This window comes from Mustelus asterias, chromosome 6, assembly GCF_964213995.1.
Source record: "Mustelus asterias chromosome 6, sMusAst1.hap1.1, whole genome shotgun sequence".
Lineage (NCBI taxonomy): Eukaryota > Metazoa > Chordata > Chondrichthyes > Carcharhiniformes > Triakidae > Mustelus > Mustelus asterias.
Genome location: NC_135806.1, coordinates 35,795,151 through 35,820,541, shown reverse-complemented (window position 1 = coordinate 35,820,541; position 25,391 = coordinate 35,795,151). Strand labels below are relative to the sequence as shown.

The 25,391-nt window shown below is 46.3% G+C and overlaps 1 protein-coding gene across 1 annotated transcript in view; it reads right to left on the bottom strand.

Annotated features, from left to right (window-relative positions):
• The window catches only part of LOC144494648 (A disintegrin and metalloproteinase with thrombospondin motifs 3-like), a 500,070-nt gene that overhangs the window by 75,739 nt on the left and 398,940 nt on the right, over nucleotides 1–25,391 (bottom strand). The window contains exons 14-16 of the mRNA XM_078213852.1: nucleotides 22,515–22,660; nucleotides 13,710–13,885; nucleotides 13,482–13,615 (exon numbers count right to left, since the gene is read on the bottom strand). Coding sequence (XP_078069978.1) covers nucleotides 13,482–13,615; nucleotides 13,710–13,885; nucleotides 22,515–22,660 — 456 coding nt within the window. The remainder of the gene's footprint in view (nucleotides 1–13,481; nucleotides 13,616–13,709; nucleotides 13,886–22,514; nucleotides 22,661–25,391) is intronic.

The window sequence follows — 25,391 nt, the reverse complement described above, 5'->3', positions numbered from 1 at the left end:
ATTAGACAGAATCAGCATGAATTTATGAAGGGGAAATCATGCTTGACAAATCAGTTGCAATTCTTTGAAGATGTAACTAGTAGAGTTGACAAGGGGGAACCAGTCGATGTGGTATATTTGGACTTTCAGAAAGCGTTTGTGGTTGCAGGGATGGTGTAGGAGGGAGGGTTTCAGATACGTGGATAATTGGAACACATTCTGGGGAAGGTGGGACGAGAAGGGGGAGTTAATAGTGGGAAATGAGGATATGGCTGAGTCTTTAAATAAGTTTTTTGTGTCGGTCTTCACGGTGGAGGACACAAATAGTTTGCCAAATATTAACGATAGAGGGTTGGCAGCAGGAGAAATACTTAATACAATTAATGTTACCAGAGAGGCAGTGCTGGGTAGACTAATGGGACTGAAGGTGGACAAGTCCCCGGGTCCGGATGGAATGCATCCCAGGGTATTGAAAGAAATGTCAGAGGTAATAGTGGATGCGTTAGTGATTATTTATCAAAACTCGTTGCATTCTGGGGTAGTGCCGGTTGATTGGAAAACGGCTAATGTTACGCCGCTGTTTAAAAAAGGAAGGAGACAAAAGGCGGGTAACTATAGGCCGGTCAGCTTAACGTCTGTAGTAGGGAAAATGCTGGAATCCATTATTAAAGAGGAGATAGCAGGGCATCTGGATAGAAATGGTTCGATCAATCAGACGCAGCATGGATTCATGAGGGGAAAGTCGTGCTTGACGAACATGTTGGATTTTTATGAAGATGTGACTAGGGCGGTTGATGGAGGAGAACCGGTGGATGCGGTGTTTTTGGATTTCCAAAAGGCGTTTGATAAGGTGCCCCATAAAAGGCTGCTGAAGAAGATTAGGGCACACGGAGTTGGGGGTAGTGTGTTAAAGTGGATTGGGGACTGGCTATCCGACAGGAAGCAAAGAGTCGGAATAAATGGGTGTTTTTCCGGTTGGAGGAAGGTAACTAGTGGCGTGCCGCAGGGATCGGTACTCGGGCGGCTACTGTTTACCATTTATATAGATGATCTGGAGGAGGGGACGGAGTGTAGGGTAACGAAGTTTGCAGACGACACAAAGATAAGTGGAAAAGTGAATCGTGTGGAGGACGGAGAAGATCTGCAGAGAGATTTGGACAGGCTGAGTGAGTGGGCGAGGATATGGCAAATGGAGTATAACGTTGAGAAATGCGAGGTTATACACTTTGGAGGAAATAATAACAAATGGGATTACTATCTCAATGGAAACAAATTAAAACATGCTACCGTGCAAAGGGACCTGGGGGTCCTTGTGCATGAGACGCAAAAGCCCAGTCTGCAGGTACAACAGGTGATCAAGAAGGCAAATGGGATGTTGGCCTATATTGCGAGGGGGATAGAATATAAAAGCAGGGATGTCTTGATGCACCTGTACAGGGCATTGGTGAGGCCGCAGCTGGAATACTGTGTGCAGTATTGGTCCCCTTATATGAGGAAGGATATATTGGCATTGGAGGGAGTGCAGAGAAGGTTCACCAGGTTGATACCGGAGATGAGGGGTTTGGATTATGAGGAGAGGCTGAGGAGATTGGGTTTGTACTCGTTGGAGTTTAGAAGGATGAGGGGGGATCTTATGGAGACTTATAAGATAATGCGGGGGCTGGATAGGGTGGAGGCGGAGAGATTCTTTCCACTTAGTAAGGAAGTTAAAACTAGAGGACACAGCCTCAAAATAAAGGGGGGTCGGTTTAAGACAGAGTTGAGGAGGAACTTCTTCTCCCAGAGGGTGGTGAATCTCTGGAATTCTCTGCCCACTGAGGTGGTGGAGGCTACCTCGCTGAATATGTTTAAAGCGCGGATGGATGGATTCCTGATCGGTAAGGGAATTAAGGGTTATGGGGATCAGGCGGGTAAGTGGTACTGATCCACGTCAGATCAGCCATGATCTTATTGAATGGCGGGGCAGGCTCAAGGGGCTAGATGGCCTACTCCTGCTCCTATTTCTTATGTTCTTATGTTCTTATGTACAAACAGGACGGGGTGCACCTGAACCAGAGGGGCACCAATATCCTAGGAGGGAAATTTGTTACGGCTCTTCAGGGGGGTTTAAACTAATTTGTCTGGGGAGTGGGAAAAGGAGTTGTAGTCCGGACGTCAGTGAGGGTGGTGAGGTATTGGGGAAGGTATCAGGGTCAAGGGTGGGTACCGGTAGACAGGAAGGTGGGTTGAAGTGTGTCTACTTCAATGCAAGGAGCATCCGGAACAAGGTAGATGAACTTGGGGCGTGGATTGGTACTTGGGACTACGATGTTGTGGCCATTACGGAGACGTGGGTAGAACAAGGACAAGAATGGTTGTTGGACGTTCCGGGGTATAGATGTTTCACTAAGTGTAGGGAAGCTGGTAAAAGAGGTGGAGGAGTGGCATTGTTAATCAAGGATACTTAAACGGCTGCGGAAAGGCACTTCGAGGGGCATCTGCACACTGAGGTAATATGGGCTGAGGTTAGAAATAGGAAAGGAGCGGTCACGTTGTTAGGAGTTTACTATAGGCCCCCAAATAGTAATAGAGATGTGGAGGAAGAAATTGCTAAGCAGATTATGGATATGTGTGGGGGTCACAGGGTAGTTGTCATGGGGGACTTTAACTTTCCAAATATTGATTGGAACCTTTGTAGGTCAAATAGTTCGGATGGGGCAGTTTTTGTGCAGTGTGTGCAGGAGGGTTTCCTGACACAATATGTGGATAGGCCGACAAGAGGTGAGGCCACATTGGATTTGGTACTGGGAAATGAACCGGGCCAAGTGTTAGATTTGGTTGTGGGAGAGCACTTTGGAGATAGTGACCACAATTCGGTGTCTTTTGTTATTGCAATGGAGAGGGATAGGGCCGTACGGCAGGGCAAGGTTTACAATTGGGGAGAGGTAATTATGATGCGATTAGGCAAGAATTAGGGGGCATAAGTTGGGAACAGAAAGTGATGAGAAAGGAACTAATGAAAAGTGGAACTTTTTCAAGGAACAAATACTGGATGTCCTTGATAGGTATGTCCCTGTCAGGCAGGGAGGAAATGGCCGAGTGAGGGAACCATGGTTCACGAAAGAGGTGGAATGGTCTTGTGAAAAGGAAGAGGGAAGCTTATGTAGGGATGAGGAAACAAGGTTCAGATGGCTCGATTGAGGGTTACAAGTTAGCAAGGAATGAGCTGAAAAAGGGGCTTAGGAGAGCTAGGAGGGGACACGAGAAGTCCTTGGCGGGTCGGATCAAGGAAAACCCCAAGGCTTTTTACTCTTATGTGAGGAATAAAAGAATGACCAGGGTGAGGTTAGGGCCGGTCAAGGACAGTAGTGGGAACTTGTGTATGGAGTCAGTAGAGATAGGAGAGGTGATGAATGAATACTTTTCTTCAGTGTTCACCGAGGAGAGGGGCCATGTTTTTGAGGAAGAGAAGGTGTTACAGGCTAATAGGCTGGAGGAAATAGATGTTCGGAGGGAGGATGTCCTGGCAGTTTTGAATAAACTGAAGGTCGATAAGTCCCCTGGGCCTGATGAAATGTATTGTAGGATTCTTTGGGAGGCAAGGGATGAGATTGCAGAGCCTTTGGCTTTGATCTTTCGGTCCTCGCTGTCCACGGGGATGGTGCCAGAGGACTGGAGAATGGCAAATGTTGTTGCTCTGTTTAAGAAAGGGAATAGAAATGACCCTGGCAATTATAGACCGGTTAGTCTTACTTCGGTGGTTGGTAAATTGATGGAAAAGGTCCTTAGAGATGGGATTTACGACCATTTAGAAAGATGCGGATTAATCCGGGATAGTCAGCACGGATTCGTGAAGGGCAAGTCGTGCCTCACAAATTTGATTGAATTTTTTGAGGAGGTAACTAAGTGTGTTGATGAAGGTAGGGCAGTTGATGTCATATACATGGATTTTAGTAAGGCCTTTGATAAGATCCCCCATGGTCGGCTTAAGATGAAAGTGAGGAGGTGTGGGATAGAGGGAAAGTTGGCCGATTGGATAGGTAACTGGCTCACCTGAAGAAGGGGCTCAGAGCCTCGAAAGCTTGTGTGGCTTTTGCTACCAAATAAACCTGTTGGACTTTAACCTGGTGTTGTTAAACTTCTTACTGTGTCTGATCGAAGACAGAGGGTGGTGGTGGATGGAAAATTTTCGGATTGGAGGCAGGTTGCTAGCGGAGTGCCGCAGGGATCAGTGCTTGGTCCTCTGCTCTTTGTGGTTTTTATTAATGACTTAGAGGAGGGGGCTGAAGGGTGGATCAGTAAATTTGCTGATGACACCAAGATTGGTGGAGTAGTGGATGAGGTGGAGGGCTGTTGTAGGCTGCAAAGAGACATAGATAGGATGCAAAGCTGGGCTGAAAAATGGCAAATGGAGTTTAACCCTGATAAATGTGAGGTGATTCATTTTGGTAGGACTAATTTAAATGTGGATTACAGGGTCAAAGGTAGGGTTCTGAAGACTGTGGAGGAACAGAGAGATCTTGGGGTTCATATCCACAGATCTCTAAAGGTTGCCACTCAAGTGGATAGAGCTGTGAAGAAGGCCTATAGTGTGTTAGCTTTTATTAACAGGGGGTTGGAGTTTAAGAGCTGTGGGGTTATGCTGCAACTGTACAGGACCTTGGTGAGACCACATTTGGAATATTGTGTGCAGTTCTGGTCACCTCACTATAAGAAGGATGTGGAAGCGCTGGAAAGAGTGCAGAGGAGATTCACCAGGATGCTGCCTGGTTTGGAGGGTAGGTCTTATGAGGAAAGGTTGAGGGAGCTAGGGCTGTTCTCTCTGGAGCGGAGGAGGCTGAGGGGAGACTTAATAGAGGTTTATAAAATGATGAAGGGGATAGATAGAGTGAACGTTCAAAGACTATTTCCTCGGGTGGATGGAGCTATTACAAGGGGGCATAACGATAGGGTTCGTGGTGGGAGATACAGGAAGGATATCAGAGGTATGTTCTTTCCGCAGAGAGTGGTTGGGGTGTGGAATGGACTGCCTGCAGTGATAGTGGAGTCAGACACTTTAGGAACATTTAAGCGCTTATTGGAAAGGCACATGGAGCACACCAGGATGATAGGGAGTGGGATAGCTTGATCTTGGTTTCAGATAAAGCTCGGCACAACATCGTGGGCCGAAGGGCCTGTTCTGTGCTGTAGTGTTCTATGTTCCATGTTCTATGTTTGACAAAATCCCGTACAAAAGATTATCGTGTAAAATTAAAGCGCATGAGATAGGGGGAAGTGTATTGAGATGGATAGAAAACTGGTTGGCAGAGAGGAAATGAAGAGTAGGAATTAATGGGTGCTTTTCAAATTGGCAGGCAGTAACTAGTGGGGTGCCACAGGGATCGTGCTGGGACTCCAACTATTCACATATATATTAATGATTTGGATGAGGGAACAAAAGTGGATAGTCAGAAGCTTTTTCCCAGGGTAGAAGAGTCAATTACTGGGGGGCATAGGTTTAAGGTGCGAGGGGCAAGGTTTAAGGGAGATGTACGAGGCAGATTTTTTACACAGAGAGTAGAGGGTGCCTGGAACTCGTTGCCGGGGAAGGTATTGGAAGCGGATATGGTAGTGACTTTTAAGGGGCGTCTTGACAAGTACATGAATAGGATGGGAATAGAGGGATATGGTCCCCGGAAGGGTAGGGGATTTTAGTTAAGTCGGGCAGCATGGTCGGTGCAGGTGTGGAGGGCCGAAGGGCCTGTTCCTGTTCTGTAATTTTCTTTGTTCTTTTGTAACATCTCAAAGTTTGCAGATGATACCAAGTTGGGTGGGAGGGTGAACTATGATGAGGATGCAGAAATCCTTCAGAATGATCTGGACAGGTTAGGTGAGTGGGCAAATCAATGGCAGATACAGTAATAATTTGGATAAATGTGAGGTTATTCACTTTGGAAGCAAAAACAAGAAGGCAGATTACAACCTGAATGGCTGTAAATTGGGAGAGGGGAGTGTGCAGCGGGACCTGTGTGTCCTTGTGCACCAGTCACTGAAGGTAAACATACAGGTGTAGCAGGCGGTAAAGAAGGCAAATGGCATGTTGGCCTTCATTGCGAGAGGTTTTGGGTACAGGAGCAGGCCTTGGTGAGGCCATATCTCGAGTATTGTGTGCAGTTTTGATCTCCTTTTCTGAGGAAGGATGTTCTTGCTCTCGAGGGTGTGCAGCGAAGGTTTACCAGGCTGATTCCAGGAATGGCAGGACTGATGTATGAGGAGAGATTGACGAGGTCAGGATTGTTTTCGCTGGACTTCAGATGAATGAGGGGGGAATCGCATGGAGACTTATAAAATTCTAACAGGACTACAGAGGGTAGATGTAGGGAGGTTATTCCCAATGGTGGGGGAATCCAGAACCAGGGGTCACAGTCTGAGGATTCAGGGTAGACCATTTAGGATGGAGGTGAGGAAACAAATCAATCGTTTACAGCACAAAGAATAATGGCATAATAATTTTAAGAAAGAAAATAACATAATGAGACCATTTAGGATGGAGATGAGGAGACATTTCTTCACCCAAAAAGTGGTGAGCCTGTGGAATTCATTACCACGGGAAGTAATTAATGCCAAAACATTGAATATATTCAAGAGGCGACTGGATATAGCACTTGGGGCGAAAGGGATCAAAGGTTATGGGGAAAAAGCAGAATTAGGTTATTGAGTTGGATGATCAGCCATGATTGTAATGAATGGTGGAGCAGGCTCAAAGGGCCAAATGGCCTCCTCCTATCTTCTATGTTTCTATGATTCTGGGGGCAGGCGAGGCTCGGAGAACGACATTCTCTGTTGGCCTCAGGTGGGATCGTACGAACCTTGGGCGGACGTGCCAGTAAAATTCTGTCCAATGGGTGGGAAGCTGGTTTGTGTGATAGACTGGGCTATGTTCACAACCCTTTGTAGTTTCTTGCGTACTTAGAACATAGAACATAGAACAGTACAGCACAGAACAGGCCCTTCGGCCCACGATGTTGTGCCGACCTTCATCTGAAACCAAGATCAAGCTATCCCACTCCCTACCATCCTGGTGTGCTCCATGTGCCTATCCAATAACCGCTTAAATGTTCCTAAAGTGTCTGACTCCACTATCACTGCAGGCAGTCCATTCCACACCCCAACCACTCTCTGCGTGAAGAACCTACCTCTGATATCCTTCCTATATCTCCCACCATGAACCCTATAGTTATGCCCCCTTGTAATAGCTCCATCCACCCGAGGAAATAGTCTTTGAACGTTCACTCTATCTATCCCCTTCATCATTTTATAAACCTCTATTAAGTCTCCCCTCAATCTCCTCCGCTCCAGAGAGAACAGCCCCAGCTCCCTCAACCTTTCCTCATAAGACCGACACTCCAAACCAGGCAGCATCCTGGTAAATCTCCTCTGCACTCTCTCCAGCGCTTCCACATCCTTCTTATAGTGAGGTGACCAGAACTGCACGCAATATTCCAAATGCGGTCTCACCAAGGTCCTGTACAGTTGCAGCATAACCCCACGGCTCTTAAACTCCAACCACCTGTTAATAAAAGCTAACACACTATATGCCTTCTTCACAGCTCTATCCACTTGAGTGGCAACCTTTAGAGATCTGTGGATATGGACCCCAAGATCTCTCTGTTCCTCCACAGTCTTCAGAACCCTACCTTTGACCCTGTAATCCACATTTAAATTTGTCCGACCAAAATGAATCACCTCACATTTATCAGGGTTAAACTCCATTTGCCATTTTTCAGCCCAGCTTTGCATCCTATCTATGTCTCTTTGCAGCCTACAACACCCCTCCACCTCATCCACTACTCCACCAATCTTGGTGTCATCAGCAAATTTACTGATCCACCCTTCAGCCCCCTCCTCTAAGTCATTAATAAAAATCACAAAGAGCAGAGGACCAAGCACCGATCCCTGCGGCACTCCGCTAGCAACCTGCCTCCAGTCCGAAAATTTTCCATCCACCACCACCCTCTGTCTTCGATCAGATAGCCAGTTACCTATCCAATCGGCCAACTTGGTCACAGCAGGAGCCATACCAAGTTGCGATACATCCGGAAAGGATGCTTTCTACGGTGAATCTGTAAAGATTGGTGAAAGCCCTAGTGGACATGCCAAATTTCCTTAGCCTCCTGGGAAAATAGGAGCGTTGGTGGGCTTTCTTAACTATAGCAGCGTGGAGGGACCAGGCTAGGTTATTGGTGATCTGGGCATCTAGAAACTTGAAGCTCTCAACCATTTCCTCTTAGTCACCGTTAATGTAGATAGCGGCATGTCCTCCACCACACTCCTGAAGTCGATGACTATCTCAATTGTTTTACTGACATTGAGGAAGAAATTATTGTCGTTGCATCATTTCACCAGATTCTCTATCTCTTTCCTGTACTCTGTCTCGTCAATGTCTGAGATCCAACCCACTACAGTGGTGTCATCAGCAAACTTGAAAATGGAATTGGAGCTGAATTTGGCCACACAGTCATAGATTTATAAGGAGTACAGTAAGGGGCTAAGGACAAAAACTTGTGGGGCACCAGTGCTGAGGATAATCGTGGAGGAGGTAATTACCTATCTTTACTGATTGCAATCTGTGGGTTAGGAAGTCTAGGATTCAGTCGCAGAGGGAAGAGCTGAGCCCTAGGCCATAGAGTTTGAAGATGAGATTTGTTGGGATAATGGTGTTGAAGGCTGAGGTGTAGTCAATAAATAGGAGTCTGACATAAGTGTCTTTGTTATCTAGGTGTTCCAGGGTTGAGTGGAGGGCAGGGAGGAGTCGTCTGTTGAAACCTGTTGCGGCAACAGGCAAACTGTCATGGATCCAGGCAATCTGGGAGACCAGAGTTGATGTGTACCATGACTACATTTTCAAAGAACTTCATAATGTTGGATGTCAGAGCCACTGGGCAGTAATCATTAAGGCACTACTGCCTGGCTTTTCTTTGGTGCAGGGATGATGGTTTTCTTCTTGAAGCAGGTTGGGACCTCAGATTGGATAAGGAGAGGTTAAAGATGTCTGTGAATACCCCTGCCAGCTGGTACACAGGATCTAAGTGCTCGTCTGGGTACTCCATCTAGGCCAATCGCTTTCCAAGGGTTAACCTCCAATGGTGACCTCAGATATTGGTTTGACTGAGGCTTCCGGGGCGGAAGGCGTGCTCTTGCTGACCTCTTGCTCAAAACGGGCAAAGAATGCGCTGAGCTCATCAGGGAGGGCTGCTATGTTGCCAGCAATTCTGCACGCCTTCACCTTGTAGCCTGTTACATCGTGTAGACCTTACTGTAATCGATTGGTGTCGACGTGGCTAGCCTGGGACTCTGGTTTGGTCCAGTACTGTCTCCTGGCATCTTTGGTAGTTCTCCGTAGACACTATCTGGATTTCTTGTATAGATCAGGGTCACCTGACTTGAACGCCTCAGACCTGGACTTCAGTAAGCAATGGATGTCCCTGATCATCCATGATTTCCAGTTGGGGAACACATGAATTTGCTTCTTTGGCACACACTCTTCTAAGCACTTACTAATGAAGTCTGCTACTGTAGTGACGTTCTCATTCAGGTTGGTTGCTAAGTTCTTAAATATTAACCAGTCCACTGACTCGAAGTGGTCCGTAAGAAATTATCCAATTCCTCAGACCAAGAATGCATACCTTTCTTTATCGGATTCTCTCGTTTCAGTTTTTGCTGGTAAGCAAGGAGCATGAGTACAGCCTTGTAGCCTGATTTCGCTAAAGTGTAGACGGGCAATAGAGCAGTAGGCATGTTTGATGTTTGTGTAGCAGTGGTCGAGGATGTTTGGGCCTCTGGTGGGACAAGAGACCTGTTGGCAATATCTTGGTAGGACACTCTTGAGCTGGGGTAGAAGACTGTGTGCCAAAGAAGCAAATCTGTGTGTTTCCCAACCGGAAACCATGGATGAACAGGAACATCCACTGCTTACTGAAGTCGAAGTCTGAGGCTTTCAAGTCAGGTGACCCTGACCTATACAGGAAATCCAAATATGATTCATGTAGAATCATCAAAGATGCCAAAAGATAGTACCAGACAAAGCTAGAGTCCCAGGCTAGCCACATGAACAGTCACTGATTATGGCAAGGTCTACACGACATAACAGGCTACAAGGTGAAAGTGTGTAGAATTGACAGCAACATAGCAGTCTCCCCGATGAGCTCAACGCATTCTATGCACGTTTTGAGCAAGAGATCAGCGAGAGGACGCCTTTAGCCCCGGAGGCTTCGGTCGAACCGATATCCGAGGTTACCATTGCAGACGGCAGATAGGCCTTCTTGAAAGTTAATCCATGGAAAGCAACTGGCCCAGGTGGGGTATCTGGACAAGCACTCAGATCCTGCTGGTACCAGCTGGCAGGGGATTTTGTAGACATCTTTAACCTCTCCTTACTCTAATCTGAGGTCCCTACCTACTTCAAGAAGATGACCGTCATCCCTGTAGCAAAGAAAAGCTAGGTAGCCTGCCTTAATGACGACTGCCTGGTGGTTCCGACATCAAGTATTATAAGTGCTTCAAGTCGTGGCACGAATCAATTCTGGTCTCCCAGATTGCCTGGATCCACTACAATTCGCCCATTGCCGCAACAGGTCCACAGTAGATGCCATCTCCCTGGCCCTGTACTCAACCCTGGAACACCTGGATAACAAGGACACTTATGTCAGTCTCCTATTTATTGACTACAGCTCAGCTTTCAACACCATTATCCCAACAAAATTCATCTCCAAACTCCATGGCCTAGGGCTTGGCTCCTCCTCTGCCACTGGATCCTAGACCTCCTATCCAACTGACCGGCACGGCACGGTAGCACAGTGGTTAGCACTGCTGCTTCACAGCTCCAGGGTCCTGGGTTCGATTCCCAGCTCAGGTCACTGTCTGTGTGGAGTTTGCACATTCTCCTCGTGTCTGCGTGGGTTTCCTCTGGGTGCTCCGGTTTCCTCCCACAGTCCAAAGATGTGCGGGTTAGGTTGATTGGCCAGGTTAAAAATTGCCCCTTAGAGTCCTGAGATGCGTAGGTTAGAGGGAATAGTGGGTAAATATGCGGGGTAGGGCCTGGGTGGGATTGTGGTCGGTGCAGACTCGATGGGCCGAATGGCCTCCTTCTGCACTGTAGGGTTTCTATGATTTCTATGATTTCTTTCTATGACCGTAATCAGTAAGGCTAGTCAACATTATCTTCTCCACGGTCATCTTCAAGATTGGTGTCCCACGAGGCTGTGCCCTCAGCCGCTTTCTATACGCTTTATACACCTATGACTGTGTGACCAAATTCCCCTTCAACTCGATTTCGAAGTTTCCTGATGACACCACTGTGGTGGGTCGGAGCCCAAACAATGACAAGACACGAGTACAGGTAAGAGATAGAGAATCTGCTGAACTGGTGCAACAACAATAATCTCTGGTTGAAGTCCCCTGCCACGATGAACAAGGCCTCAGGATATTTCATCGCAAGGCTATTTGTAATGGTATATATTTCATCCAGCACAGTCTTCCTGTCTGCTTGCGTGGGATGTAAACTGCTGTCAGGTAGTAGGGGTGGCATTTCAGCATCAGGTACTCTAGGTCCGGGGAGTAGAAAGTCACCACTGTTGCTATGTCTGAGCACCAAGAGGTGTTGATTAGAAGGCACACACCACATTCCGTAGCCTTGCCTCAGGCCGCCGTGCAGTCCATTTGGTGAATTCAGAAACCCTCCGGTTGTAGGGCAAGTTTGGTGAAGCAGGAGTGAGCTATGTCTCCATGAAACAGAGCACACAGCATTTTGGTGAGGGCGTGTGATTAATGAGTGATGCCGAGTAAAAAGATTACAGCATATGAAGCAACATAATCTGAACTTAGACTGACTAAGATCATAGGAAATTACTGTGAATGCTGGAAATGGAAAGAAAAACAGAAAATGCTGGAAAATCTCAGCAGGTCCAACAGCATCTTTGGGGAGAGAACAGACCTAACATTTCCAGTCTGGAGGTCTCTTTGTCAGAGCTCTGAAGAAGAGTCATCCAGACTCAAAATGTTAGCTCTGTTCTCCAGCATTTTATGTTTTGTTCCCAGATTTACTTCTCAGTCTATATTTGTAGGGTATGTGTAGATTCTGGATCTCCATTTTCTAGGTTTGATCAGGATTTAATTTGCCTGGCAAAGTAATTTCTTATAGCCAAATCAAGTTGAGGAAGCTCCAGTGATACATGTATGGAAGCACTACCTATTCAGCTCCATCATCAAAAGGTGAGAATTCCCTTTAACCTGTTCTCCCTTCGCTCTCTTGCACTTAGTGAGAATTTGTACAGTGTAGTTTGCAGCGTTCAAAGTTGTGTTATGTATGTAAGGCTCGAGGTATGTATGGACCCATGTATGGGCTCAAAGTTGTGCAGTGTTTTTTTTAATCATTGATTCTTTAGATATGTCACTGGTCAACATGTATTGCCCAGCCTAGTTACCCTGAGTAGGTTGTGGTGAAATTTCTTCTGTCTGATATAACTGATTGTTTTGTTAGGCCATTTCAGAGGGCTGTGAAGAGCTAACGATATTCAAATAGACCTGGAGTCATATAGAGATAATTATGGTCTGGTCAAGCTGGCCATTAACAAATGCAGGCAATGGGCAGTTGAGAGGTCCATATGGCCTGACTGTCTGCCCCTTTGTTGTGATGACGTCTACAGTCAGGTGTCCCTAGAATGTGAGTGCTGGCACAATCGAGGCCTTCAGTGGCCGGTGGGCCTCGCCAGGGATGAATACATCAATGGTTTGGTATAAGAAGCTCTAGCAAGCATCGCTAGTAGTATTGGCGGGTGCTAAAACCAACCTGACTTGAGTTTAAAATCTTTGAACCCAATTTCCACTCGTGTACATGCAATTGCTTGATGACAAGTGGGGAAAATGGAACATTGCATGAAGCTCAAAATACAGTTATATGCTGCGATAAGCTTACAGCTTATCATATGAATCTTAGAGAAAGGATCTCTGATTTTTCCCCTCTTTCTTGAAACATTGAATTGACTGTAATTGTTTACGGGTAACAGAAATAAATAAACTTATTCTTGCATTTACAGGGTGATTCTGAGATTCTATGCATTTAGCATAGATGTTGCACTCCCAGTAGACTTTGAGCAGATATTCGATTACGAGATAGTTGCACTGACTCTGCAGTTTGTACCTTTTGCAAGGTAGGACTCTTCACTGGAAATAACGCGTCAGAGGACCTTCAGCAGCTTAATTCATGTGATGATGGGTGGAATTTTCCTCCTCACCACGGTGTATTTCTGGCAGCGAGAGGTGGCACACTACTCACTGGTAGTGGGATTTGATGATCCTGTCGCTGTCAATGGAGCTTCCTGTTGAATGCACCCCTTGCTGCTGGGAAACCTGCGACGGGGGTGCGCCGTCAGCAGGACTGTAACATCTCGCCAGCGTCAACGGCAGCAAGATTTCAGCAACTGGAACTGAGTAGACATTGAAGTTTTCCATATAATCATTTGGAACACATTACTAATTTTACTTACCACACATTCACCTCTTACGCAGATACTATATGGATCTTTATAGGAACAGCGAGTACCATCATGGACTAACTGTTTCATGTAGACAACTCCTCCCATTTCTTTGGATTGGCAGTACAGATGGCATCTTTTTATTGCTAGTAAAAATGAACAAGGTTATGTTGCTTAGATACTTCAAGTATATTTGAAACTTGAAACTTGTCTTGATGAACATAAAGATTGAAAACTTACCATCAGGATGTTCATATGGAAGCCAGTGGTGCTTAGTCCTCTGATATTCATAGAATGAATTCCGTTGCTGACACTGTTGTGCTCGGAAATCCTCAAAACGACGTGGACAATCTTCTTTGTTACACAGTTGGTATTCATAGTTTACACCAGGGCAATCCTGACCATCATTGGCAGGGCTGAGTCACAACCAAGAAGTAACATTGTTATATACTTTAAACAGACAGGCAACAAGATATTATACACAAAGATGGGACGGCACAGTGGCACAGTGGTTAGCACTGCTGCCTCACAGCGCCAGAGATCCGGATTCAATTCACGGCTGTCTGTGTGGAGTTTGCACATTCTTCTCGTGTCAGCATGGGTTTCCTCCGGGTGCTCCGGTTTCCTCCCACAGTCTAAAGATGTGCGGATTAGGTGGATTGGCTTGGCTAAAATGCCCTTAATGTCAGGTGGACTAGCTAAGGTAAATGCATGGCGTTATAGGGCCTGGGTGGGATTGTGGTCAGTGCAGACTCGATGGGCTGAATAGCCTCCTTCTGCACTGTAGGATTCTATGAATCTATGATTCCAAGATGGGCGGTGAGGTATATTCACTGACATATCAATGAATCTTCAGTTAAATAGCTTTTGGTACATTTCTGAAAATTTGAAGTTATCATTCACAAGTCAGTATGTCATTGGAAATTTTGGTTTGGAGCATTCATTTTTTATGGTGTAGTGTGAAGTTATCCACTTTTTTAAGAAAAATAGGAAAGCTGAATGTTTTTTGAATGGTGACAGACTAAGTGCTTTTTGCATTCACAGATGCCTCGTATATGCATCACAGAGAGTTAATGTACAGCTACAGGAAGCAATGAGGAAGCCAAATGATATATTAGCTTCTGTTACAAAGAGATTGGAGCACAGAGTAGAGGCAAGTCTTTCTACAATTACACAGAACATTAGTGAGGCCATATATGGTGTACTGTGTGCAGTTTTGATCTTGTTATCTAAGCAAGGATATATTTGCCCAGAGGGAATGTAATAAAGGTTCACAAGACTAGTTTTTGTGATGAGGAGTTCATCCTATGAGAAATTGAGTAGACTCGGCCTTCATTCTGAGGTTAGAAGAATTTGAGGTGATCGAATGGTGAGGTGGTGAAGAAGGCATTCGGCATGCCTGGTTTCATTGGTCAGAACATTGAATGCAGGAGTTGGGACGTTTTGTTGAAGTTGTATGAGACATTGGTAAGGCCATACTTGGATTACTGTGTCATTCTGGTCGCCCCATTATAGAATGGATGTTATTAAACTAGAAAGAGAGTAGAAAAAATTTACTAGGATGCTACCGAGACTTGATGGTTTGAGTTATAAGGAGATGCTGGATAGATTGGGACTTTTTTTTCCTGGAGCGTAGGAGGTTTACGGTGACTTTATAGAGGTCTATAAAATTACGAGGGGCATAGATAAGGTCGATAGTCAACATCTTTTCCCAAAGATAGGGGAATCTAAAACTAGAGGGCATAGGTTTAAGCTGAGAGGGGAGAGATGCAAAAGAGTCCAGAGAGGCATTTTTTCACACAGAGGGTGGTGGGGATGCCACTCTCTAGCAATTGGGTTTGATGCTGTTGAGTTTTCCCGCTGGTGTGACACAAGACTGAAAGGTCCGACGGGACACTGGCAGGCAGCTGTTTCAATGAGCATGGAATGCAAATGATGTTCACGCCACCTGCCAGCTGGATGATTGGCCTGCCAATGAGCTGCCAGAGGTACTAGTAGAGGCAGATACAACTTTGTCTTTTAAAAAGCATTTTGACAGTTACATGGGTAAGATTGGTATAGAGGGATATGGGCCAAACATGGGCAATTGGGACTAGCTTAATGGTAAAAACTGAGCGGCATGGACAGGTTGGGCCGAAAGGCCTGTTTCCATGCTGTAAACCTCTATGACTCTGTCAATTGAAACACAGAAATGCTTAAAGGGCTTGACAGGGTGTGTTGAGAAAAAGTTTCCTCTGTCTTGGAAATCTAAAATACAGGGTCACAGTTTCAGAATAAGGAGTTGGTCATTTAGGACTGAGATTAGGAGATATTCCTTAATTTCTGGGATGGAATTCTCCTATCCCACCCATAGCGGGTTTGGTGATGGATGGGTATGGAGAATCTGGCAGGAGCCAAAAAGTCAGAAACTTGCAAATCACATTGCAATTCTTCCAATGGCGGACTACAAGAGGCTTAAAGGTGAGTTCAGCAATAGTTGCCATAGTGCTGTGCTGCTCCTGATATGCTCTCCAACATTCTTCTGGGGCATACTGCCCTCCACTTCCATGCCAAGTTGTTGTTCATGGACAGTATCATACTGCTGGATCCATGGACCCTCCTGTGTCTTGGTTCATTCAGTACCGCACCTGGGGTTGGGAAGTACAAGGTGTCTCCACCCCCCCACTGGTGCAACACACCAGTGTCTATCTGGACAGCACTGTGCTGTGGGACTCATGCAGCCATTGCAACAAAGGTCCGAAGTTTGTCCGGGAGTGGAGTGCAAAGTGAGGAGAGGAGATGTGGGGGTGCATGACCTGATAAAGAAAAGGGAAGCAATGTGGATGAGGGCAGTACGAGGAGTGTGGGAAAGGTAAGGGCTCACAATGGCAGAGGGACAAGAAGGTCAATGAAGAACTTGAGCAATGAAAGGAAGAGGGAAGGCTGAGGGGAGGGAAGCTGAACCATGAGACCATAAGAATTAGGTCATTTGGTCCATCGCGTCTGCTCTGCCAGTCGATCATAAGAACATAAGAAATAGGAGCAGGAGTAGGCCATCTAGCCCCTCGAGCCTGCCCCGCCATTCAATAAGATCATGGCTGATCTGACGTGGATCAGTACCACTTACCCGCCTGATCCCCATAACCCTTAATTCCCTTACCGATCAGGAATCCATCCATCCGTGCTTTAAACATATTCAGCGAGGTAGCCTCCACCACCTCAGTGGGCAGAGAATTCCAGAGATTCACCACCCTCTGGGAGAAGAAGTTCCTCCTCAACTCTGTCTTAAACCGACCCCCCTTTATTTTGAGGCTGTGTCCTCTAGTTTTAACTTCCTTACTAAGTGGAAAGAATCTCTCCGCCTCCACCCTATCCAGCCCCCGCATTATCTTATAAGTCTCCATAAGATCCCCCCTCATCCTTCTAAACTCCAACGAGTACAAACCCAATCTCCTCAGCCTCTCCTCATAATCCAAACCCCTCATCTCCGGTATCAACCTGGTGAACCTTCTCTGCACTCCCTCCAATGCCAATATATCCTTCCTCATATAAGGGGACCAATACTGCACACAGTATTCCAGCTGCGGCCTCACCAATGCCCTGTACAGGTGCATCAAGACATCCCTGCTTTTATATTCTATCCCCCTCGCAATATAGGCCAACATCCCATTTGCCTTCTTGATCACCTGTTGTACCTGCAAACTGGGCTTTTGCGTCTCATGCACAAGGACCCCCAGGTCCCTTTGCACGGTAGCATGTTTTCATGGTTGATATGTTTCTCAACCTCCTTCTGTGGCCTTTTCCCTGTAACCTGTGATCCTCTTGCCAATCAAGAACCTGTCTATCTCTGTCTTAAATGCACTCAATGGCTTGGCCTCCACAGCCTTCTGTGGCAATGAATTCTACAGATTCTCCACCCTCTGGCTGAAGAAATTCCTCCTGTTCCAAAGGTTTGTCCCTTTACTCTAAGACTGTGCCCTCGGATCCTAGTCTTTCCTACTAATGGAAATATCTTATCCACATCCACTCTATCCTAGGCCTTTCAATATTCTGTAAGTTTCTATGAGATCCCCCTCATCCTTCTAAATTCCACTGAGTCAGACCCAGAGTCCTCAAATGCTCCTCATATGTCAAGCCTTTCATTCCCAGGATCATTCTTGTGAATCTCCTCTGGATCCTCTCCAAGGCCAGCACATCCTTCCTTAGATATGTGGTCCAAAATTGCTCACAATATTCCAAATGTGGCTTGACCAGGGCCTTATAAAGCCTCTGCGGTACACCCTGCTTTTGTATTCTAGTCCTCTCAAAATGAATGCTAACATTGTATTTGCCTTCCTAATTACCAACTCAACCTGCAAGTTAACCTCAAAAGAATCCTGAACCAGGACTCCCAAGTCCCTTTGCGCTTCCGATTTCTGAATTCTCTCCCCATTTAGAAATTAGTTTATGCCTCTATTCTTCCTACCAAAGTGCATAACCTCACACATTCCCACATTGTATTAAGGGTGGTCTCACAGCACCAGGGACCCAGGTTCAATTCTCGGCCTGGGTCACTGCCTGTGTGGAGTTTGCACATTTTCCCCGTGTCTGGGTGGGTTTCCTCCGGGTGCTCCGGTTTCCTCCCACAGTCCAAAGATGTACAGGTTAGATTGATTGGCCATGCTAAATTGCCCTGTAGTGCCAGGGGGATTAACAGGGTAAATATGTGGGGTTCCAGGAATAGGGTCTGGGTGGGATTGTGGTCGGTGCAGATTTGATGGGCCGAATGGCCTCCTTCTGCACTGTAGGGTTTCTATGATCTGCCACTTCTTTGCCCACTCTCCTAACCTGTACAAGTTCTTCTGCAGCCTCCCCTCCTCCTCAATACTACCTGTCCCTCCACCTAACTTTGTATCAACTGCAAAACTTAGCCACAATGCCCTCAGTTCCTTCATCTAGATCACTGATCATTGAACCCCAACAAGGCTGCATGAAAAGTTCACAAACATAGGGGTCAAAGGGATATCACATCATTTACTGAAAGGGGATGGATAGAGATTCCTGATATGGCGGCTAGAGGTCCAAATGAGCTTTGGGTGCCTCGCAGGTGTTGAGCTTGGGGGGAGGGTGGTTGAATCAAGAAACAGGCTTCCTCTTGAGGCCGCTAGCCTTTTCCCTCTGGGTTGCTGACATCCTGCATGCTCTGGTGAAGACAGGTGGGCTGGAGGGAGTGATATGATTATGCTGGATTGGTGGACTGGTTTAAACATAGCGCTGGGATCTTCGAACCCGTCAGCTGAGAGGAGTCAGCCTGCCATTTTGAGACTAAGGGCAGCATTTTCCGATCGCGCTCGCCTCGAAATCGGAACATCCCGCCCAAGGTCAACTAACTTTTCCATGCTGCCCACAATGGTAGAATACCAAGCCAGGAAAGTCTGACTGGAACTCAGCTGTGCATAATTAATGCGGTTCTGAGCACAGAATTTGGCTTGGTATTTTACCATTCTGAGTAGCATGGAAAAGTCAGTTGACCTTGGGCGAGATTTTCTGATTTTGAGGCGAGCGCGGCCGGAAAATGCTGCCCTTAGTCTCAAAATGGGAGAATTCTGCCCAAAGGGCTGGGAAGCTTCAGAATTCTCTACCCTATAGATCTCTGAATGCTCAGTTGTTTAGTATATTTAAGATGTGGAGATGCCGGCGTTGGACTGGGGTAAACACAGTAAGAAGTTTAACAACACCAGGTTAAAGTCCAACAGGTTTATTTGGTAGCAAAAGCCACACAAGCTTTCGAGGCTCTGAGCCCCTTCTTCAGGTGAGTGGGAATTCTGTTCACAAACAGAACTTATAAGACACAGACTCAATTTACATGAATAATGGTTGGAATGCGAATACTTACAACTAATCCAGTCTTTAAGAAACAAAACAATGGGAGTGGAGAGAGCATCAAGACAGGCTAAAAAGATGTGTATTGTCTCCAGACAAGACAGCCAGTGAAACTCTGCAGGTCCACGCAACTGTGGGAGTTACAAATAGTGTGACATAAATTCTGATTCTAGGATCGCATGATAAAGACTCAGGAGGAAAAAAGCAGAAATATTTATGTGAAATAGTGTGACATAAACCCAATATCCCGGTTGAGGCCGTCCTTGTGTGTGCGGAACCTGGCTATCAGTTTCTGCTCCGCGACTCTGCGCTGTCGTGTGTCGCGAAGGCCGCCTTGGAGAACGCTTACCCGAATATCAGAGGCCGAATGCCCGTGACCGCTGAAGTGCTCCCCAACAGGAAGAGAACAGTCTTGCCTGGTGATTGTCGAGCGGTGTTCATTCATCCGTTGTCGCAGCGTCTGCATAGTTTCCCCAATGTACCATGCCTCAGAATGGTAAAATACCAAGCCAAATTCTGTGCTCAGAACCGCATTAATTATGCACAGCTGAGTTCCAGTCAGACTCTCCTGGCTTGGTATTCTACCATTGTGGGCAGCATGGAAAAGTTAGTTGACCTTGGGCGGGATGTTCCGATTTCGAGGCGAGCGCGATCGGAAAATGCTGCCCTTAGTCTCAAAATGGCAGGCTGACTCCTCTCAGCTGACGGGTTCGAAGATCCCAGCGCTATGTTTAAACCAGTCCACCAATCCAGCATAATCATATCACTCCCTCCAGCCCACCTGTCTTCACCAGAGCAATCATTCCTAACTCTTTCTGAATAATAAAACATACCAAGACTTCTTCACCGCACGGGACCTTCAACCGGTGCTATACACTAGATACATCGATGACATTTTCTTCCTTTGGACTCATGGTGAACAATCACTGAAACAACTCTATGATGACATCAACAAGTTCCATCCCACCATCAGGCTCACCATAGACTACTCTCCGGAATCGGTTGCATTCTTGGACACGCGCATCTCCATTAAGGACGGTCACCTCAGCACCTCACTGTACCGCAAGCCCACGGATAACCTCACGATGCTCCACTTCTCCAGCTTCCACCCTAAACACGTTAAAGAAGCCATCCCCTACGGACAAGCCCTCCGTATACACAGGATCTGCTCGGATGAGGAGGATCGCAACAGACACCTCCAGACGCTGAAAGATGCCCTCATAAGAACAGGATATGGCGCTAGACTCATTGATCAACAGTTCCAACGCGCCACAGCGAAAAACCGCACCGACCTCCTCAGAAGACAAACACGGGACACAGTGGACAGAGTACCCTTCGTTGTCCAGTACTTCCCCGGAGCGGAGAAGCTACGGCATCTCCTCCGGAGCCTTCAACATGTCATTGATGAAGACGAACATCTCGCCAAGGCCATCCCCACACCCCCACTTCTTGCCTTCAAACAACCGCACAACCTCAAACAGACCATTGTCCGCAGCAAACTACCCAGCCTTCAGGAGAACAGTGACCAAGACACCACACAACCCTGCCACAGCAACCTCTGCAAGACGTGCCGGATCATCGACACAGATGCCATCATCTCACGTGAGAACACCATCCACCAGGTACACGGTACATACTCTTGCAACTCGGCCAACGTTGTCTACCTGATACGCTGCAAGAAAGGATGTCCCGAGGCATGGTACATTGGGGAAACTATGCAGACGCTGCGACAACGGATGAATGAACACCGCTCGACAATCACCAGGCAAGACTGTTCTCTTCCTGTTGGGGAGCACTTCAGCGGTCACGGGCATTCGGCCTCTGATATTCGGGTAAGCGTTCTCCAAGGCGGCCTTCGCGACACACGACAGCGCAGAGTCGCGGAGCAGAAACTGATAGCCAGGTTCCGCACACACAAGGACGGCCTCAACCGGGATATTGGGTTTATGTCACACTATTTCACATAAATATTTCTGCTTTTTTCCTCCTGAGTCTTTATCATGCGATCCTAGAATCAGAATTTATGTCACACTATTTGTAACTCCCACAGTTGCGTGGACCTGCAGAGTTTCACTGGCTGTCTTGTCTGGAGACAATACACATCTTTTTAGCCTGTCTTGATGCTCTCTCCACTCCCATTGTTTTGTTTCTTAAAGACTGGATTAGTTGTAAGTATTCGCATTCCAACCATTATTCATGTAAATTGAGTCTGTGTCTTATAAGTTCTGTTTGTGAACAGAATTCCCACTCACCTGAAGAAGGGGCTCAGAGCCTCGAAAGCTTGTGTGGCTTTTGCTACCAAATAAACCTGTTGGACTTTAACTTAGTATATTTAAGACAGAGATTGATAAGATTTTCAGTTACTAAAGGAATTCAGGGGAAAATACAGAATGTATTCTGTATCATAAGATCATAGAATTCCTACAGTGCAGAAAAAGGCCATTCAGCCCATTGAGCCTGCACCGAAAGCAATCCCACCACGTATTTACCCTGCTGGTCCCCCTGACATCAAGGGGCAATTCAGCATGGCCAATCCACCTAACCTGCTCATTTTACTAAATGATGGAGCAGGATCAATGGGCCAAATGGCCTATTCTGTAATTCTATTGTTCTTTGTTCTATGTCCTTATTCTACCAGACTTAATTCAGTCAAGGTCAACTATTGGATTCTATCTAGCAATTGCATGAAATGGGTATCTGAAGCAGCCATTTGTCAGTCTTTGAATTTTGTAGACCCCCTTAATAAGAAGACTGTGAATTCAGCTTTCAAAATCTTCCCCAGTGCCATGGACAATTTTCTTTCTAGTGATGCTGTTAATTTCGATATCTTTGTTAATATTCACAATACCTTCAATCAGAGAGAAAAAGGTTAATTAAGTTACCAGGGAAGAGGAATTAATCAATGCCACTATTGCAAATTCAGCTGAAAGCGAATCAGCAGCATGTCATTTTTTTTTCCACTGAAGTCAATGGAAAATCAAGTGAGGTGTAAATTGGGCTGCCAATTCACTCTCAGCCCAGTTCTGTGCTCCAGGCATTAGTCAATTTCACCCGCCTTATATAATAGCTATCACAATATGACAACATTTCTCAGCTATTACTTAATTGTGTTATGGGAAAAGCATTTTTTTTAGAATAACATCACTTGATTCATTATTAGTGATGTTCACAATAAAATTATCCATCACTATAGAAGGCACTTACACTGGGTTATTGCACTGTCGAGTTCTAAATCGGACACCAGAACCACAGGTTCGAGAACAGGACCCAAATTTGCTCCATGGTCCCCAGTTGCCATCCACCCGTAACTGCTCTGAAGTCTTCCACAAACAATGACCCTGGTAGCACCACTGATAATTCAAATTGAAGACAAACAGTGATGAGATCATTTACTCTCATTGAAAGTCTAATTATAAATATTTGAAGGTTATTAGTGCATTGCACATTATTACACTGACAATATGTTGTTGCATTATGCACTGTTACACACTCAATGCATTGTTATATCGGGGTCACATTACTACATTGTTGGTGTGTTGTCACAGTGCACGTTTGCATTGACAGTATCTTATTGCACATCAGTTCAATCAACGCATAACTACACTGGCTACAATAACCATGATTACATTGTCACTGCATTGCCAGATTGATAACACATTCATTCAAAAATAGTGACTTTGGATCTTTATTTGCACCATAAGACAAATTTTCACTGAGGACGTAGGTGCAGGATGGAATCGGCTTGCTGCCTCAGGAAGCGGATCAAAGCAGCAATGGCGAGGGGTGGGTGACGGACCTTTGAACCAGCCCACATGGATTCTCTGGGAATTTGCCCAGTTGTTTGCTTAGATTTTAGGCCCTCTCGCCCTCACTTTTCACAATCCCTCCCACTACACATTTCTCATGCCACCTCTATGCAAACTCATGCCCCCCATCAACCCAAATGGCACCATTACCCTCCATGCCAACTCATGTCCACCACCATTCCAACTTCATGTCAGCTCATGCCCACACTCATTTCTGCATGCCCCGCAGTGCCATCCTTGCCAACTCACGGCATTTCCATGATGGTTAACTCAGTATATACTGTGTATTAAAACAAATGAATTGATAATAACAATGACGTGTGGAACTGCTCAGAAAACATTCATAATTTTCTTCAGGCAAACTGCTGTTGCTACAATCCTATAAAAGTATAAATCAACTAGACCTTTAAGGTATCAATAACAGATTCTGTAAGCACTTGACTCCTCAAATAAACATTGAGTCATCGACAAAAGAGATCACAGAAATCCTCCTCCTCTAACCTAAAAAAAAGACTCGGTGTGAGAGTAGGTGAGCTTTTTTTTTCTTTTTCTTTTCTCTTTCGTTCCTTAGTAAGGGAAGTTAGCAGGGATGTCAGTGCAGGCAGTGCAATGTTCCTCCTGTAGGATGTCAGTGCAGGCAGTGCAATGTTCCTCCTGTGGGATGTTTGAGGTGAGGGACACCATTAGTGTCCCAGCTGAGTACACCTGTAGGAAGTGCACCCAATTCCAGCTCCTTGAAGACCGTGTTAGGGATCTGGAGCTGGAACTGGATGAACTCAGGATCATTCGGGAGGCAGAGACGGTTATAGATAAAAGCTACAGGGAGGTTCATACTCCTAGGAATGAGGATACTTGGGTGACTGTTAGAAGGGATAAGAAGCAGTCAGTGCAGCGATCCCCTGTGGCCGTTCCTCTGTATAACAAGTATACCGTTTTGGATACTGTTGGGGAGGGCGACTTACCAGGAGTAAGCCATGGGGTACAGGTCTCTGGCACAGAGTCTGTCCATGTTGCTCAGAAGGGAAAGTGGGGGAGGAGTAGAGCATTAGTCATTGGGGACTCCATAGTTAGGGGGACAGATAGGAGATTCTGTGGGAGCAATAAAGACTCGCGGTTGGTGTGTTGCCTCCCAGGTGCCAGAATCCGTGATGTCTCGGATCGTGTTTTTGAGATCCTTAAAGGGGAAGGGGCCCGCCCCAAGTTGTGGTCCACATAGGCACCAATGACATAGGTAGGAAAAGAGATGGGGATGTAAGGCAGAAATTCAGGGAGTTAGGGTGCAAGTTTAGAGCTAGAACAAACAGAGTTGTTTTCTCTGGTTTGTTACCCGTGCCACGTGCTAGCGAGGAGAGGAATAGGGAGAGAGAGCAGTTGAACATGTGGCTACAGGAATGGTGCAGGAGGGAAGGATTCAGATACCTGGATAATTGGGGCTCATTCTGGGGTAGGTGGGACCTCTACAAACGGGATGGTCTTCACCTGGACCAGAGGGGTACCAATATTCTGGGGGGGGGAATTTGCGAATGCTCTTCGGGAGGGTTTAAACTAATTCGGCAGGGGAATGGGAACCTGAATTGTTGCTCCAGTGTACAGGAGGATGTGAGTGGTGAGGTCATGAATAAGGTTTCAAGGTCGCAGGAGTGTACCGGCAGACAGGAAGGTGGTTTGAAGTGTATCTACTTCAATGCCAGAAGCATCCAGAATAAGGTGGGTAAACTTGCAGCATAGGTTTGTACCTGTGACTTTGATGTTGTGGCCATTTCGGAGACATGGATAGAGCACGGACAGAAAGCACTGTTGCTTCACAGCTCCAGGGACCTGGGTTCGATTCCCGGCTTGGGTCACTGTCTGTGTGGAGTTTGCACATTCTCCTCGTGTCCGCGTGGGTTTCCACCGGGTGCTCCGGTTTCCTCCCACAGTCCAAAGATGTGCAGGTTAGGTTAATTGGCAAGTCTAAATTGCCCCTTAGCGTCCTGAGATGCGTAGGTTAGAGGAATTAGTGGGTAAAATATGTAGGGATATGGGGGTAGGGCCTGGGTGGGATTGTGGTCGGTGCAGACTCGATGGGCCGAATGGCCTCTTTCTGTACTGTAGGGTTTCTATGATTTCTATGAATGGTTGTTGCAGGTTCCGGGGTTTAGATGTTTCAGTAAAATCAGGGAAGGTGGTAAAAGAGGGGGAGGTGTGGCATTGTTAGTCAAGGACAGTATTACGGTGGCAGAAAGGACGTTTGATGAGGACTCGTCTACTGAGGTAGTATGGGCTGAGGTTAGAA